Raw genomic sequence first — 15,379 nt, 5'->3', positions numbered from 1 at the left:
AAATCTATCTGATGGTCGAATCTGCTGCAAATCTATAAGTGTATGACCACCTTTAGTGTGATAATTGGAGAACAGAGGGCGATAGCAGGATATCAGTATAACTACCGGGTTTAGTGTTTTTGTGTTTGAGTAAGTGGGAGAAGGTTAGTCTTAGGAGTAGATAGTGGGGGTTTAGTGTTAGGAGTAGCTGTGGAGAGGTTAGTGTTCAGCATAGATAGGGAAGGATTAGTGTGAGAATTAGGGAACACAGGATGATAGTAGAATACTTGTATAGTTACCAATATTCTATCTGTTTTACCTGGCACCTATTTTTCCTTACGCCCCTATTGCAAATACGCCGTCCAGTGCTGCCCCACTGCACACCTGCAAGCCCTATTGCATTTAGGCCAAACCTGAGTCTGTGATGAACAGCTACAGTTTTTAATAGAGAAAGGTTTCCAGCTTAGAAGAGCATATTTTCCTAAGTACTGTAACATTCTTACTCCATTTTGAATTAACATAAAAAATAAATTGCATTAATAGAATATAGAAACCATTTCCTCCAGAATGGATTTTTTTTTTGTCACAGTCAGCTCTATAGAGTTTAAACCTGTTTGCTTTACAGTACGTCCTCTAGGATTAGCTTAGATAATGGGGTGTCTGAGTGTAGTGGAAACGATAAGCCTGAATATAACCATTCCTTGGATGTGTAATGAATGAAAGGGTGGATGTGTGTGTGCCAGCTTGTTGGTATGCTTTTGTGTGTGTTAGTAAACTATTATGGGTGAGTCAGTAGGACAGTTTGTTTGTATCAGTATGTGAGTATATTAGAGGAATGTAAGGATGTACGGGAGAATGGATTAAATGTCATAAATTATTGCAATACCAGAGAAATCTTTTTGTGAAAAGATGTAGAGAATGTATAATAAGATTCTCAATCCATGATGCTAACCTTTACCCAACATAAAGAGCATTGCTGTGAAGCCTATCACAAATCAGTTGGGTGATAACCTAATCAGATATGCGGAGTTTGAAAAAAAAAGAAAGAAAGATCCGCCCTGCAGATCGCTCACATGTTAGAGATAAGAAGTTGCTGGCTGCAGTACACACGCCTTTTTATCGGCCAAGGTGGTCGTTATCGGTCACCTAAGTCGACCACCAGGTGTGTGTACGGGCCTAAGGAGCAACTGAGAAATAAATCCTTTTTTTTCTTTTGGCCCTGATCAGGGGTTGCAGCCCATCGTTTCAGTATCTCATTTGACAATAATGAGAGTAATGATGCAGAGTGGTAAGTACGGTCCTCTGACAGAAACACACCTTAACCACTTGAGGACCGTGGTGTTAAAACCCCCTAAAGACCAAGCCATTTTTCATAAATTGGGCCACTGCAGCTTTAAGGGCTCTCTGCAGGGCCACACAACTCGGCACACAAGTGATTTCCCACCCTTCATCCCCCCCCCCGCACACACACAGTTTTCTCCCCACCAACAGAGTTTTCTGTCGGTGGGGTCTGATCGCTCCCCCAATGTTTATTTTTATATTTTTACAAATATTTTTCTTATTTTTTTTATTAATAAAAATGCCTATTCCTTTTTCCCCACCCTCACTCCCTCCCCCTGTCAGCCTATCACAGCGATTGGCGATCGCTTCTATGTCCCCCAGGGGGACAGCCGCATCACACGGCTGTCCCCAGTACGGCGCGACCTTAGATAACAGCGCTGTACAGGTATATTAGACAGCGGTTTTGCCGTCTAACAGTCTCCAAGCGGTGATTGCCACTGGGAGACTGTCCAAGCGGCACACTCTCCTGCTAGCCCCATAATAGGCCGTTCACCCTAAATAGGCGTGGAGTGGTCCTGTGCCTGCCGCCTCATTCACTCACGTCAATTGGCGTGGAGCGGTCGGCAAGAAGTTAAAGTGGTCTGAAACTCTGATATAACATTCAATAAAAATGTGTTTTCCTACTTTTTATTACTCAGTTATCATATTTGCTTTTGTGCACACGTAATATTGTCTGTTTACAAATTACAAGTTTACAATGTGTAGTTTTTCTTGCCCTGAAAGCTGGCATTGCATTTTATTATTTTTCTATTATAACTGCTTTTTATTATATATTAAAATCTTTTAATGAGCTATTCTGAACACTGTGTGTGCCTGAAGCAGAGACAGTTTCTCAGTGTGCTTGTTTACATTCCAATGTTGATACATTTGTGTTTAACAATTAAAAAATATACTGTTACAGTGGAATGTGAAAGTTTGGGCAAATTTATTAATCTTCATGATTTTCCTGTATAAATCGTTGGTTGTTACGATAAAAAAGTCAGTTAAATATATCATATAGGAGACGCACACAGTGATATTTGAGAAGTGAAAGGAAGTTTATTGGATTTACAGAAAGTGTGCTATAATTGTTTGAATAAAATTAGGCAGGTGCATAAATTTGGGAATTTTTGTCATTTTATTGAGTGATGAGGGACGCATAGATTCCACTCAGTATCAGCAGATTCTGGAGACCAATGACCAGGAATCCGTGACAAAGCTGAAGCTGCGCCGGGGCTGGATCTTTCTACAAGACAACAACCCTAAACACTGCTCAAAATCCACTAAGGCATGCATGCAGAGGAACAAGTACAACATTCTGGAATGGCCATCTCCGTCCCCAGACCTGAATATAATTAAAAAATCTGTGTGTGAGTTAAAGAGAGCTGGCCATGCTCAGAAGTTATCAAACCTGAATGAACTAGAGATGTTTTGTACAGGTCCTTCTCAAAAAATTAGCATATTGTGATAAAGTTCATTATTTTCTGTAATGTACTGATAAACAGACTTTCATATATTTTAGATTCATTACACACAACTGAAGAAGTTCAAGCCTTTTATTGTTTTAATATTGATGATTTTGGCATACAGCTCATGAAAACCCAAAATTCCTATCTCAAAAAATTAGCATATCATGTAAAGGTTCTCTAAACGAGCTATTAACCTAATCATCTGAATCAACTAATTAACTCTAAACACCTGCAAAAGATTCCTGAGGCTTTTAAAAACTCCCAGCCTGGTTCATTACTCAAAACAGCAATCATGGGTAAGACTGCTGACCTGACTGCTGTCCAGAAGGCCATCATTGACACCCTCAAGCAAGAGGGTAAGACACAGATAGAAATTTCTAAATTAATAGGCTGTTCCCAGAGTTCCCAGAGTGCTGTATCAAGGCAGGTGGGAAGTCTGTGGGAAGGAAAAGGTGTGGCAGAAAACGCTACACACGAGAAGAGGTGGCCAGACCCTGAGGAAGATTGTGGAGAAGGACCGATTCCAGACCTTGGGGGACCTGCGGAAACAGTGGACTGAGTCTGGAGTAGAAACATCCAGAGCCACCGTGTACAGGCCTGTGCAGGAAATGGGCTGCAGGTGCCGCATTCTCCGGGTCAAGCCACTTTTGAACCAGAAACAGCGGCAGAAGCGCCTGACCTGGGCTACAGAGAAGCAGCACTGGACTGTTGCTCAGTGGTCCAAAGTACTTTTTTCGGATGAAAGCAATTTTTGCATGTCATTCGGAAATCAAGGTGCCAGAGTCTGGAGGAAGACTGGGGAGAGGGAAATGCCAAAATGCCTGAAGTCCAGTGTCAAGTACCCGCAGTCAGTGATGGTCTGGGGTGCCATGTCAGGTGCTGGTGTTGGTCCACTGTGTTTTATCAAGGGCAGGGTCAATGCAGCTAGCTATCAGGAGATTTTGGAGCACTTCATGCTTCCATCTGCTGAAAAGCTTTATGGAGATGAAGATTTCATTTTTCAGCACGACCTGGCACCTGCTCAGAGTGTCAAAACCACTGCTAAATGGTTTACTGACCATGGTATTACTGTGCTCAATTGGCATGCTAACTCTCCTGACCTGAACCCCATAGAGAATCTATGGGATATTGTGAAGAGAAAGTTGAGACGCAAGACCCAACACTCTGGATGAGCTTAAAGAGACTCCGTAACAAAAATTGCATCCTGGTTTTTATCATCCTACAAGTTCCAAAAGCTATTCTAATGTGTTCTGGCTAACTGCAGCACTTTATACTATCACTGTCTCTGTAATAAATCAATGTATCTTTCCCCTGTCAGACTTGTCGGCCTGTGTCTGGAAGGCTGCCAAGTTCTTCAGTGTTGTGGTTCTGCTATGAACTCACCCTTCCAGGCCCCTCTCTGCACACTGCCTGTGTGATATTTAGATTAGGACAGCTTCTCTCTTATCTTTTACAAGCTGGATAAATCGTCCTCTGAGCTGGCTGGGCTTTCACATACTGAGGAATTACAAACAAGGGCAAAGCTGTTTGCAGGAAGAAAAGAGCAGCCTGAAACTTCAGTGCATGGGGGAAAGAAACACACAAATGATCTCTTGAGATTCAAAAGGAATACTGTATACATCCTGCTTGTGTATGGATGTATTTTTCTATGTGTGGACATACTGTACATCAACCTACTTCCTGTTTTGGTGGCCATTTTGTTTGTTTACAAACAAACTTTTTAAAACTGTTTTTAACCACTTTTAATGCGGCGAGGAGCGGCGAAATTGTGACAGAGGGTAATAGGAGATGTCCCCTAACGCACTGGTATGTTTACTTTTGAGTGATTTTAACAATACAGATTCTCTTTAAGGCCGCTATCGAAGCATCCTGGGCCTCCATAACACCTGAGCAGTGCCACAGGCTGATTGCCTCCATGCCACTCCGCATTGAAGCAGTCATTTCTGCAAAAGGATTCTCGACCAAGTATTGAGTGCATAACTGAACATAATTATTTGAAGGTTGACTTTTTTGTTTTAAAAACACTTTACTTTTATTGGCCGGATGAAATATGCTAATTTTTTGAGATCGGAATTTTGTGTTTTCATGAGCTGTATGCCAAAATCATCAATATTAAAACAATAAAAGGCTTGAACTACTTCAGTTGTGTGTAATGAATCTAAAATATATGAAAGTCTAATGTTTATCAGTACATTACAGAAAATAATGAACTTTATCACAATATGCTAATTTTTTGAGAAGGACCTGTAAAAAGGAATGGTCCAAAATACCTTCAACCAATCCAGACTCTTCATTTCTTTTTTGTGGAGCCCAAATGTATGCACCTGCATAATTCTGTTTAAAGAGACTCTGAAGCGAGAATAAATCTCGTTTCAGAGCTCATAGTTAGCAGGGGCATGTGTGCCCCTGCTAAAACGCCACTATCCCGCGGCTAAACGGGGTCCCTTCACCCCCAAACCCACCCCCGCAATACTTGGTCGTGACATTTTTTCTTCCTGGAGGCAGGGCTAACGGCTGCAGCCCTGCCTCTAGTCGCGTCTATCAGGCGCGCATCGCCGCCTCTCCCCCGCCCCTCTCAGTGAAGGAAGACTGAGAGGGGCGGGGGAGAGGCGGAGGTACGCATCTGATAGACGCGCGGGAGGCAGGGCTGCGGCGGATAGCCCTGCCCCAATGTGGAAGCGCTCCCCGGCTGTACGGAGGGGATTTGGGGGTGAAGTGATCCCCGTTAAGCTGCGGGATAGCGGCGTTTTAGCAGCGGCACACATGCCCCTGCTATCTATGAGGTCTGAAGCGAGATTTATTCTCACTTCAGACTCTCTTTAAACAATTATTGCACACTTTCTGTAAATCCAATAAACTTCATTTCACTTCTCACATATCACTGTGTGTGTCTCCTATATTATATATTTAACTGACATTTTTTTTCGTAACAACCAACGATTTATAGAGAAAAATCATGACAATTAACAAGGTTACCCAAATGTTCGCATCCCACTGTATTTCCAGTTTGGATGCGGATTTGAAGCTGAATAGCAGGACAAAGTGCTTTGTTTAACCATTTCAGTGATGTTCTGCTAGAATTTTTTTAAAGCTGTAAGGAAGCTTTTAGAGCTAAGTAGAAATGCTGACTTTCAGACCGCTATGTACACACACTAGGTGAAATTTGGCTGTGGTGGCCTATAAACACTGCCTCAATGGAGAATCTGGCCTACGTACAGGAGTTCTCCAATGTTGTATAATTTTTGCTAAACCCATGCAACAACATTGCTCACTAACATTTTTGCTTGCCAAAACTAGTGTGATAAATAGAGAAGACTTGAATTTTTGCAACTAGAGACAAGTGTAGTAATTGGAGGAGGTAGGCTGGGTCAAGTGATCTGCTTTCTGCTGGGGAAGGAACTCCCACTGATATGGCAATATATTTATTGCAAAAATAGTGCAGACATGTAATGCACAAAGCCTTGTGAGTTGATAATTAATGCATGTTTACTTTTATGAGCATTAAAAAAATTGATGGCTAAACTAGATTTGAAACTTTTATAATATAACTAGTCTACCTAAGCCTGTTTAAAAACGGGCTTTAGGTAGTGATGCCGCTGCTGCATGTTAGTGCGCATGCGCGCGCACACCCGTCCGCCCGGCTCACTGCCATGTCCTCGAGTCACAACTGCTGTCCGGGTCCGTGCTACTCACATGCGCAGTAGCAAAAAGCACGGACCCAGCTACACAGGGACAGCGTGACGCAGGGACACAGGGATTTTATTATAGAGGATACAGCAAATCTGGAATATACAAACTAATTTCCTGCAAGCAATAATATGTTTTGCTATGCAGAAATATACTTGGAACATGTAGGCATAGTTGATACAAGTACTGGATTCTTATGCCATTAATCTGAAATACACAAATTAATTTCCAGCAAACAAGATGTTATGTTATGCAGTAATACACTTGAAGACATGAGGTAGGCTCAGCTAATATTAGCACTAGATTCCTGTGCAGCTAATCATGCTGCATTCTGTACAGCTAATAGGGCTAACTTTAATTGTATGTCTACATCATGATTCACTAAGTGCCTTAAAACCCAATTAGTACAAGCAGGAGACGGCAATCTATCTCCTGTAAGAACTTGTTTACTTGACTAGCTGAGATACTTATCATTTATAATGTTTTTTGATCTGTAACCCTTAACTTTCTGACATGAACCTATGGGAGAGTATTGTATGCTGTAGGAAAAACAGGATTGTAGACTGCAGTAAATTGTTTTCTTCATGTTTCTCCACTACCTGTCCACGTGGCCCTCACCCCACCCAAATCACTGTATAATCTCGATATTTGCTGCGCATGGGATACACATCCTAAATAGTATAAAGGTGCTTAAAACATTAATGCTAGATGGTCTTTTGTCATAAACAGCAATAAAAAAAAGACTAATAATTCTCTAACCGAATTCTCCCAACATGACTATTACAAGCACTAGTGTGATGTGGCAACCTAGACAGAACACCCCCAGCCCAATCGAGTAGTTAGGGCCCGTTCACACTGCACGCGTTTCCAGCCGCGTTTTGGAAACGCGTGCAGGTGGCCAAAACGCACGACATCAGACATTGCATAGGGTGCAATCTCTGATGTTCACACTGCATGCGTTCCGGACCTGTGCGGTCCGGGAACGCATGCTGCACGCAGATTTTGCAAAAACGCGTGGCTGTCCCATTCACTTTTCAGTGATGGGATCAGCCACGCAACGCACACAAACGCGGATGGCCATGCGTTCGTACGCGTTGCGGTCCGCACGTGTTCCGCACGCATGGCCATCCGCATTTCTGATCTGAACGGGCCCTAGACAGGATGTTTCCTTTAGCTTGCATCACACTGGGACTTGTGTGACAGCCTTACTGTACTGTGCTACTCTGTGGAGGCAGTGGCGTAGCTAAGGAGCTATGGGCCCTAGTGCAAGTTTTACATTGGGCCCCCCAAGCACTCTACAATATACATACCATTTGATACAGTGCACCAAAACCTGCCAAGGACAACCACAGCGTCAGAGGTGAAAGAAGGGGATAGGAAACCGCTTGTTAATGATTACTGCTATTCAAAGCTTCTATAGAAGTGATTATTACCACCACAGTGCCAATAAAAAAACTAATACTGTGGTTGAGGTAGGGCCCCGGCGTGGCTGCAACCTCTGCATCCCCTATTGCTAAGCCACTGTGTGGGGGCATTGACATCATCTAGACTCTGCCATTGCTGCCAATACACACCGGCAGCCAGTGTGGACCTTCATTATAAGATACCAGCAATTGGATATATATCCAGCATCCAGGACACTATACAGAGAAAAAGATGCTGGGATGGTAGCCATGCTCCACCACATGCATAGGCTTTTGATTGGACAATTGTTTTGTCATGCACAGTGACCTCAGATGTCCATGATACTACATATATACTAAAACAATGTAACACAAACAAAGGATCATACTGTCATACCACTTCGGCATATAAGACACACCTAGGTTTAGTGCAGGGCATCATCTGTACCTTTTAAACCCCTCACCCCCCCCCCCCCCCCCCAAAAAAAAAAAACCTGTCTCTAAGCATCTCTATCTACACTAACTACCCAGCTTCACTACACTAATCCATGCTGACCCTACCATTTACATTACACGTTATAGTACACTTATCCTTGCTGCCCTACCAACTAAGCTACACAGCAATGCCCTACACTACACTACACTGAACTAAACTACACTAACCCTACACTGATTGCACTAAACTACACTACACTACAATTAACTAAGCTACACTAACACTTTAAAGTGTACCAGAGCTCTCATAACTCAAAAGATTTATACATACCTGGAGCTTCCTCCAGCCCCATACCCTCCGATCGCTCCCACGATTCTCAGTCTTTTGCAGCAACGTTAATGGGTCCCCGCACTTCCGTCAGGCGGCTCCAGTCTGGCGTAAGAGAAGTGCGCCCTCTATGTATCTCTCCAGCAGCTGCTGGAGAGATACACAAAGAGCGCACTTCTGCATAAACTGGAGCCGCCTGATGGAAGTGCGGGGACCCGGTACCGGAGCTGTAGACATCGGAGGACGGCAGCGTGGAAGCGATCCAGGCGGATGGGGCTGGAGGAAGCCCCAGGTATGTATAAATAATTTTAGTTATGAGAGCTCTGGTTTCCTTTAAGTAAACTACACTTCACTGCACTAAACTACACTACAGTACACTTTCACTTTAACCACTTTGCATCCAGACCTTGTTTCCCCCTTATGGACCAGAGCAGTTTTGACATTTTAGCTGTGTCGCTATTTAATCAGCAATAACTTTATCCCTACTTATGGAACCTAAAAAAAAAAAAATTTTCAAGACAAACTAGGCTTTCACTGTTTGGCATTTTTTCCCCTCAAACAATTTTGTTTTCTATGCATTTTAATGGGAAAAAGAGCAAAGTAACCCCAGAAAAACATATTATTTCTCAGTTTTACCAATTCCAGTTTAAAAATAAAAAGTGCTACTGTAGCTAAAATCCACAAATTTTGTTTGGTTATTTCTACCATTTATCACAAAACATGATTATGTTCCTGTCATAATTTATGGTGAGTATATTTGATTCTGAAATAATGCTACAGTGTGTATTTTATACTATGAGCTGAGAAAATAAAAGCATTTTTAATGGTAAAAATCGATCTTATTGGCTCTGGGAACATATATTCCATTTCACCAATTAGTGCTGCATCAGATCGTGTCGGAGGATTGCACAGAAGCAAGCCCAATCGTGCACAGCTGTACTTTAGCTACAAGATGTATATCTACATCCTCGTGGCTTAGATGAAGTCACAGAGTACTCTCCACCTGGCTCTAGGTCCTGCTTCTTAGAGGTTGGAGGTGAGGTCGGAATATCATGCAAAGGATCAAGGGCTGACAGCATACAATCATAGTCAAATAACAGGCAGAAGGTCGAGGCAGGCGGCTGGCAACGATAATCGGGAACAAAGCCGGGTCAGCAAAAGTAACATAGATCAGAGTCGGGCACGCCAAGGGTCAAGCAACGAGAAATCAGGCAGGATACAAAAGGCTCTAGCAACACGGATAGTTGGATACATGTTAGTTGTTGGTGCATGATAAAAATAGCTTTACCTTCTGAGATGTAATATACTATAAGAGCCAGAAATAAAGAATGCCTTTATTACAATTTATCATTACAATTTATAGGAAAAAATTTTGTATAGGTCCAGGTTCGCTTTCAAAAAAGGAAGAACCAAGCATCACGATGTGGGAAATGCATTGCATTTTTATATTTGTTTATGACATACATTTATTTTTGTTTGAGTGCTGAGGAAGAGAGGAGGCGGGCCTGGCACTACACTTAAAGATTTATTTGTATCAAAAACAAGTAAAAAATGAACAGGCACTCACAGTCCAAAGTTCATGCGATGCTAACAGTGGTTAAGTGGGTGCCAGGTCTGTGGTCCTCCACAGACGACAGTTTCGCTCTGCTGGCGCTTGCTCACTGCTTTGTAGGGGATGGGGCGGGCCATAACAGCGTGAGTATGGCTCACGCGACAGCGGCACTTCCACCTGCGTCAATCGGCTTCTCCCCCTGTTACCATGGTAGCACTTGACACCCTGTCAGCCGTGCATGACGGGGATGCAGAAGCGTCCTCGTAACCTAACAACACGCCCCCACAAGCTCCAATATGCCTGCAAAGCAAGGGTGCGATGGAAAGGGTGCACACCGTGCCAGAGAAAAGCTCTGAACAGACACTTATTAATTAGAGGTCCTGCATGGAAGCTGGAGTCTCATGATAGGAGTAGCCAGGAATGCAACGGCGTGTTAACAAACATGGTCAAATGGAACTGACATAGTGGGAGAGAGAAGTAGAGAGAGGGCAGAGCGGAATAAGAGGCAAGATAGCCAGCCCTGGCCCCCTCTTAACGGCTGACAGCATCGCCTGAATTTTGGACTGTGAGTGCCTGTTCATTTTTTACTTGTTTTTGATACAAATAAATCTTTAAGTGCAGTGCCAGCCCCGCCTCCTCTCTTCCTCAGCACTTATACATACAGTATGTCTATGTGGCTTGAGCACGCCTATTGAAAGATTTTGCTCCCTCACCAGCCCATGGTTTCAATACAGGCCGGCCCAGCCCTACACCGCAGAATCCTTTGAGTGCTGGAATCTTTTCTCTTACTTTCTACTTGTTGCACATACATTTATTTTTGTTTCTGTTGAATATGGTTTATTTTCAGAGCCTGGCACATACACATCTGTTAACAGCAGCACTGGCTGATATGAAAAAGAAAAGTACAAAACTGAAGATCTCCCCTAATGAAGAGGACATGGTAAGTGAAATAAAAAAATTGTGCTATATCGAGGCTTTGTAACGTATAATTATGAATTTAGACATTACATTTCAATTGTATCATTAGATTATTGAGAGTTTGCCTCCAATAGAAATTACAGATATTTTCATATGACACTACTGCTGTTACAGGGGTCTTAAAAAGTTGCTTTCATGCTTCATTACCAGTTTGCAATTAAATTAAGCATGATGGCAGTCTTCCAGTTTGCAAAATATCTGTAGCTGGGCCACATCTGTGGGATAGCCACAAAGGCGGGGAAGTTACGCAGTGGGAAGGCAGTTTGGGGTGGTGTTGATTCGCTGGTAGTTGCATAGTTCCCTGTCCGCGCATACACTTCAATCCTCTCCTCTTCAAGTCTTTTGTGTCTGCTCTGCTCTGCGGTCCACCCTTCCCCATGGCCAATTATGTGCAGGGGACAGGCAGATAACAGAACAGTGTGATATCTGAGAAGGAGGATAGCCCTGATATGGACCGGTATGGTTTCATAGCTATCACCCCCATGACTCCTGCAGCTGCAGGGGTGCTTGTGGGTTGCCATGTACATCATTGGAGGGAACATAGCTACAGCAGCTGCACAACTTTGATCTCACTTTCTCTCCTCCCTCCAGCCACCAATGGCCACAAGGATGCTTGTTGTTGGAGGAGACTGGCAGAGCTTGCTAATGAGTGGAAGCACTGCTTTCAGCAGCCTCTCCCTGTACCCCCCCCCCCCCCATAACATCTCTGTAATCTACTGACAACTGTAGCACCCCTGGATGTGTACACCACCCCCTCCCCTTAGTGTGATGTTTCATGTGTTTTCTAGGCCTAAAGCCTTGTACACAGACATGACTGTTGCCTACCAAGGACTGAGACTGGGGGCCATATGCAATTCTCTTTTTCACCTGAGTTTTCACCTAGGAGATAATTTTTCATCTTTGATTTTAAATAACTTTCCAGTACTTTTCAACTAAAAAGTACCAAAAAGTTGGTGAAAAGGTACAATGAAAATTATTTTAATAATTTTCTTGCCTTCTGGGAGCTTAAAAGTCATTTTTTTGACAAGTTTAAAAATATCACCTAGGAGAAAACTCAGGTGAAAAAGTTAATTGCATATGGGCCTGGATCCCTTAGGCAACAGTTCTGGACTGAGGCTGTACATACACACCACTAACCTAGAGGCCGGGGATGCGCTTGTTACTATGGAGGAAGGAGGAGGAATGATGTTCAGTACATGGCAGGGCAACTTTAGTAGCGCTTGCTTATTTCTTTATTTATGCATGTGTTTGAAGTGCACCATATGTTCTAAACATATAAATGTATATACCGGTAACTTTTCTTTCTTCTCTTTAAGACTAACGTTGCACTGTAAAAGAGGCCTAAATCTAGTGATGTGTATATATGTATAACACAATTGTATTTACTCTATTTTACAATTCATGTAAAGGGTTGTGTGTAATATTTTTCATTTGTGTGTGTCTTTCAAGGATCCCTTAGTGATCAGTCTTTCCAGTCCGGGCCCTCTTACATCTGCAGTGGTCTTGTTCATCCAAAGCATGAAAGAAACTGGCAAGGAGCCTGTGTCTCCCAAAATACTCTTTAGTCAACTTTGTCAAAAGTAAGCAATGGCTTTTTTTCTAATTCCAATCTCTCTTGCAAGCAGATTATTTGCAAATATGTGTGACGTGGTGTTTCATCACCGTACTTTAAAAACTGAAAATTTAATTTTAGCTCCTGCATCAACAGAAATTCAAAAATAAAGGATTTCAACCACTTCTTGCAAAATCAAAATTTAAAAAAAGAGAGAGGATTGCTATACACCCGCGGATTCCACGCACATACGGCCACTTTTCACCGCCAATGGGCTGGCAGGAAGTGGTTAAAGCAGATTTGTAATTGAAGAGAAACTTCTATTTGCATACCTTTATTATTATTATCCCCTCACAGTAAGTAAAGGAAAAAATGCACACAGTCTAGTTCTATGCAGGAATGGCATTGTACATACACCTGTTTATCTCCTCTTGTCACATGTGAGTTCACGTAACCCCTCTACCACCTTTACCTGTATGTTTATTCCCTCCTTATGCCTAACCTTAAGTTATACACATAACCTCCCCAAATCTTCTAAATTACTGCTTAAAGGGATACTTAAGCCGCCTTAAAAAAAAAAGAAAAAGAAAGGGTTTCACTTACCTGGGGCTTCTACCCGCCCCCTGCAGCCGTCCTGTGCTTGCGCAGCCACTCACCAAAGCTCTGGTCCCGCATCGTGAGTTAGTTTCGTTTTGGCGGGCGCCTGCGCAGCTCTGGCCACACGTATCCTTGTTCACGTTCCCATCTGCAGCATTGCGTGATAATTTAGCCACAAATATGGTAAGCACTTTTTTTTGTGGGCAGTAATCTGACTTTTATGCAAGTCCATTAAATGGGTGAAAACTCAAGTGATGAGTTATGCTTGTTTATTTTTATTGGAACGCTATGCAAAACAACACACTTGGTAATCCTTTGCTTTCAGCAAGTGTAATTCCCCATGGGCAGTAACAAATGTAGCTAAGCATTTCTGGTAACTGATCAGTCCTGCACATTGTTTGGGAGGAGAACACCCATTCCTTCTTACAGAACAACTCCCATTCAGGAAAGTTGGTGAGCTTCTTTGCATGTTCAGCCTGCTTCAGGTCCTTTCACAAAATTTCTTAAAGGTTATGGTCAGGAATTTGCCTTGAACATTAACGATCTTTTGCTTTAAAGTGCACATAAAGCAACTAAAAAAAAAGATACTCCCCTCGCTAAATGGAAACCTCTGAATGGTTCAGAAGCTTCCCGGATCCTCCTGCAGCCCACCATTCCAGGGAACGGTACCTCCATACCGAAAACCCAAATAGGTTTCTTCCGGCTGTGGACAAACTCGACTGGACTTGGCATTGCCAAATAAGTTCTGTGCCTGCCCAGCATAAAGGAACCAATTGCACACAGAGGAAAAACAATCATGCACAAGCAGCTTTGTTCTGATGGGCATGTGTGGGACTTATTCACACATGCCTGGTCTGGATGTGCTCTTCCATGGCTGGGAACATGGCTAGAAGATGACGAGGGACCGTCTGCAAGATTGCTGAGCTTTTTACCCCAGGGTCCAGGAAGCCTTAAGTACTCACCACTCTTTGGTAAATCAACTTGTGTGTTATGGTGGTTCTCTCATTGCATGATAAAGTTTATCTTGAGTTTCAGTTCACAGATGGATACCCTGGCATTGTCCCCCAGACCTTGGGGCTACAATTCAGTAGCCAAAGGCAGCACACCAGGCTAAAACTATAATACTTCCACCACTAGGTTTCTCAGATAAGGCTCTTATTATGAAATGCAGAGTTTGCCCTTCATTATACACAATGTTTTTATTTAAGACAAAAATATTTTGGTCTCATCTATCCACATAACATTGCTCCAGCTAACTTCTAGCTTATCCATGAGCTCTTTTGCAGATTGTAAATGGGTATCATTGTTGATTTTGGATAGAAGTGGTTTTACCTTTTTAATTTTGTCATGCCCCCCCCCCCCCCATTGCTGTTGAGTGGTCTTCTGATGGTGCATTTGTGAACACAGACATTTGCCAAAGTAAGAGAGGTCTTTAGTTTCATAGATGTTTGTAATGGTTCCTCAGATCTTTTGGAGCAGGAAATGCTTGGTTCTTGTTGTGTGGTCTTTGGTGATTGACCACTCCAGAAGAATGTTAACTTTGTTTTTAATTACTTCATACATGATCTGTAGTGGAGTTTCAACTAGTTTTTGATATATCCTCTAGACCAGGCCTGGGCAAACTTGGCCCTCCAGCTGTTAAGGAACTACAAGTCCCACAACGCATTTGCCTTTATGAGTCATGACTGTGGCTGTAAGACTCCTGCAATGCATTGTGGGACTTGTAGTTCCTTAACAGCTGGAGGGCCAAGTTTGCCCATGCCTGCTCTAGACTGATGGGCATCAATATCTTTTTCCTCAAAAATTTTCCTTGTTCAAGTTATGACCCATTTCTACAAAGTTTGTGTTTTGAAGATCAGATTTGGACATTTAATGTTTCTGAGAGTGGCCAATCATAGAGATTTACTTACATTGCCACATAAATATGTAACCCTGAATAATTGTTCTTTGTACATTTTTTACACGCTTACCGTATTTAACTGGGTTTTCATCTAGTTTCAGGAAAGTCAGGTTGTAAGCAGTGTTTATGTAGCTATTGAAATCAGGGTTTGCAAACTTTCTCACACCTTTTCGCACACC

The 15,379-nt window shown here is 42.6% G+C and overlaps 1 protein-coding gene across 5 annotated transcripts in view; it reads left to right on the top strand.

Moving 5' to 3' along the window:
• USP45 (ubiquitin specific peptidase 45) overlaps positions 1 to 15,379 on the top strand; it is a 254,120-nt gene that overhangs the window by 127,593 nt on the left and 111,148 nt on the right. For all 5 annotated transcript variants that reach the window (XM_068231216.1, XM_068231218.1, XM_068231215.1 and 2 more), the window contains 2 exons: positions 11,021 to 11,113; positions 12,601 to 12,731. In XM_068231216.1, coding sequence (XP_068087317.1) covers positions 11,021 to 11,113; positions 12,601 to 12,731 — 224 coding nt within the window. The remainder of the gene's footprint in view (positions 1 to 11,020; positions 11,114 to 12,600; positions 12,732 to 15,379) is intronic.

This window comes from Hyperolius riggenbachi, chromosome 4 (genome assembly GCF_040937935.1).
Source record: "Hyperolius riggenbachi isolate aHypRig1 chromosome 4, aHypRig1.pri, whole genome shotgun sequence".
Classification (NCBI taxonomy): domain Eukaryota; kingdom Metazoa; phylum Chordata; class Amphibia; order Anura; family Hyperoliidae; genus Hyperolius; species Hyperolius riggenbachi.
The sequence above is the reverse complement of the archived record's forward strand: the minus strand, read 5'-3'. Positions and strand labels throughout refer to the sequence as shown.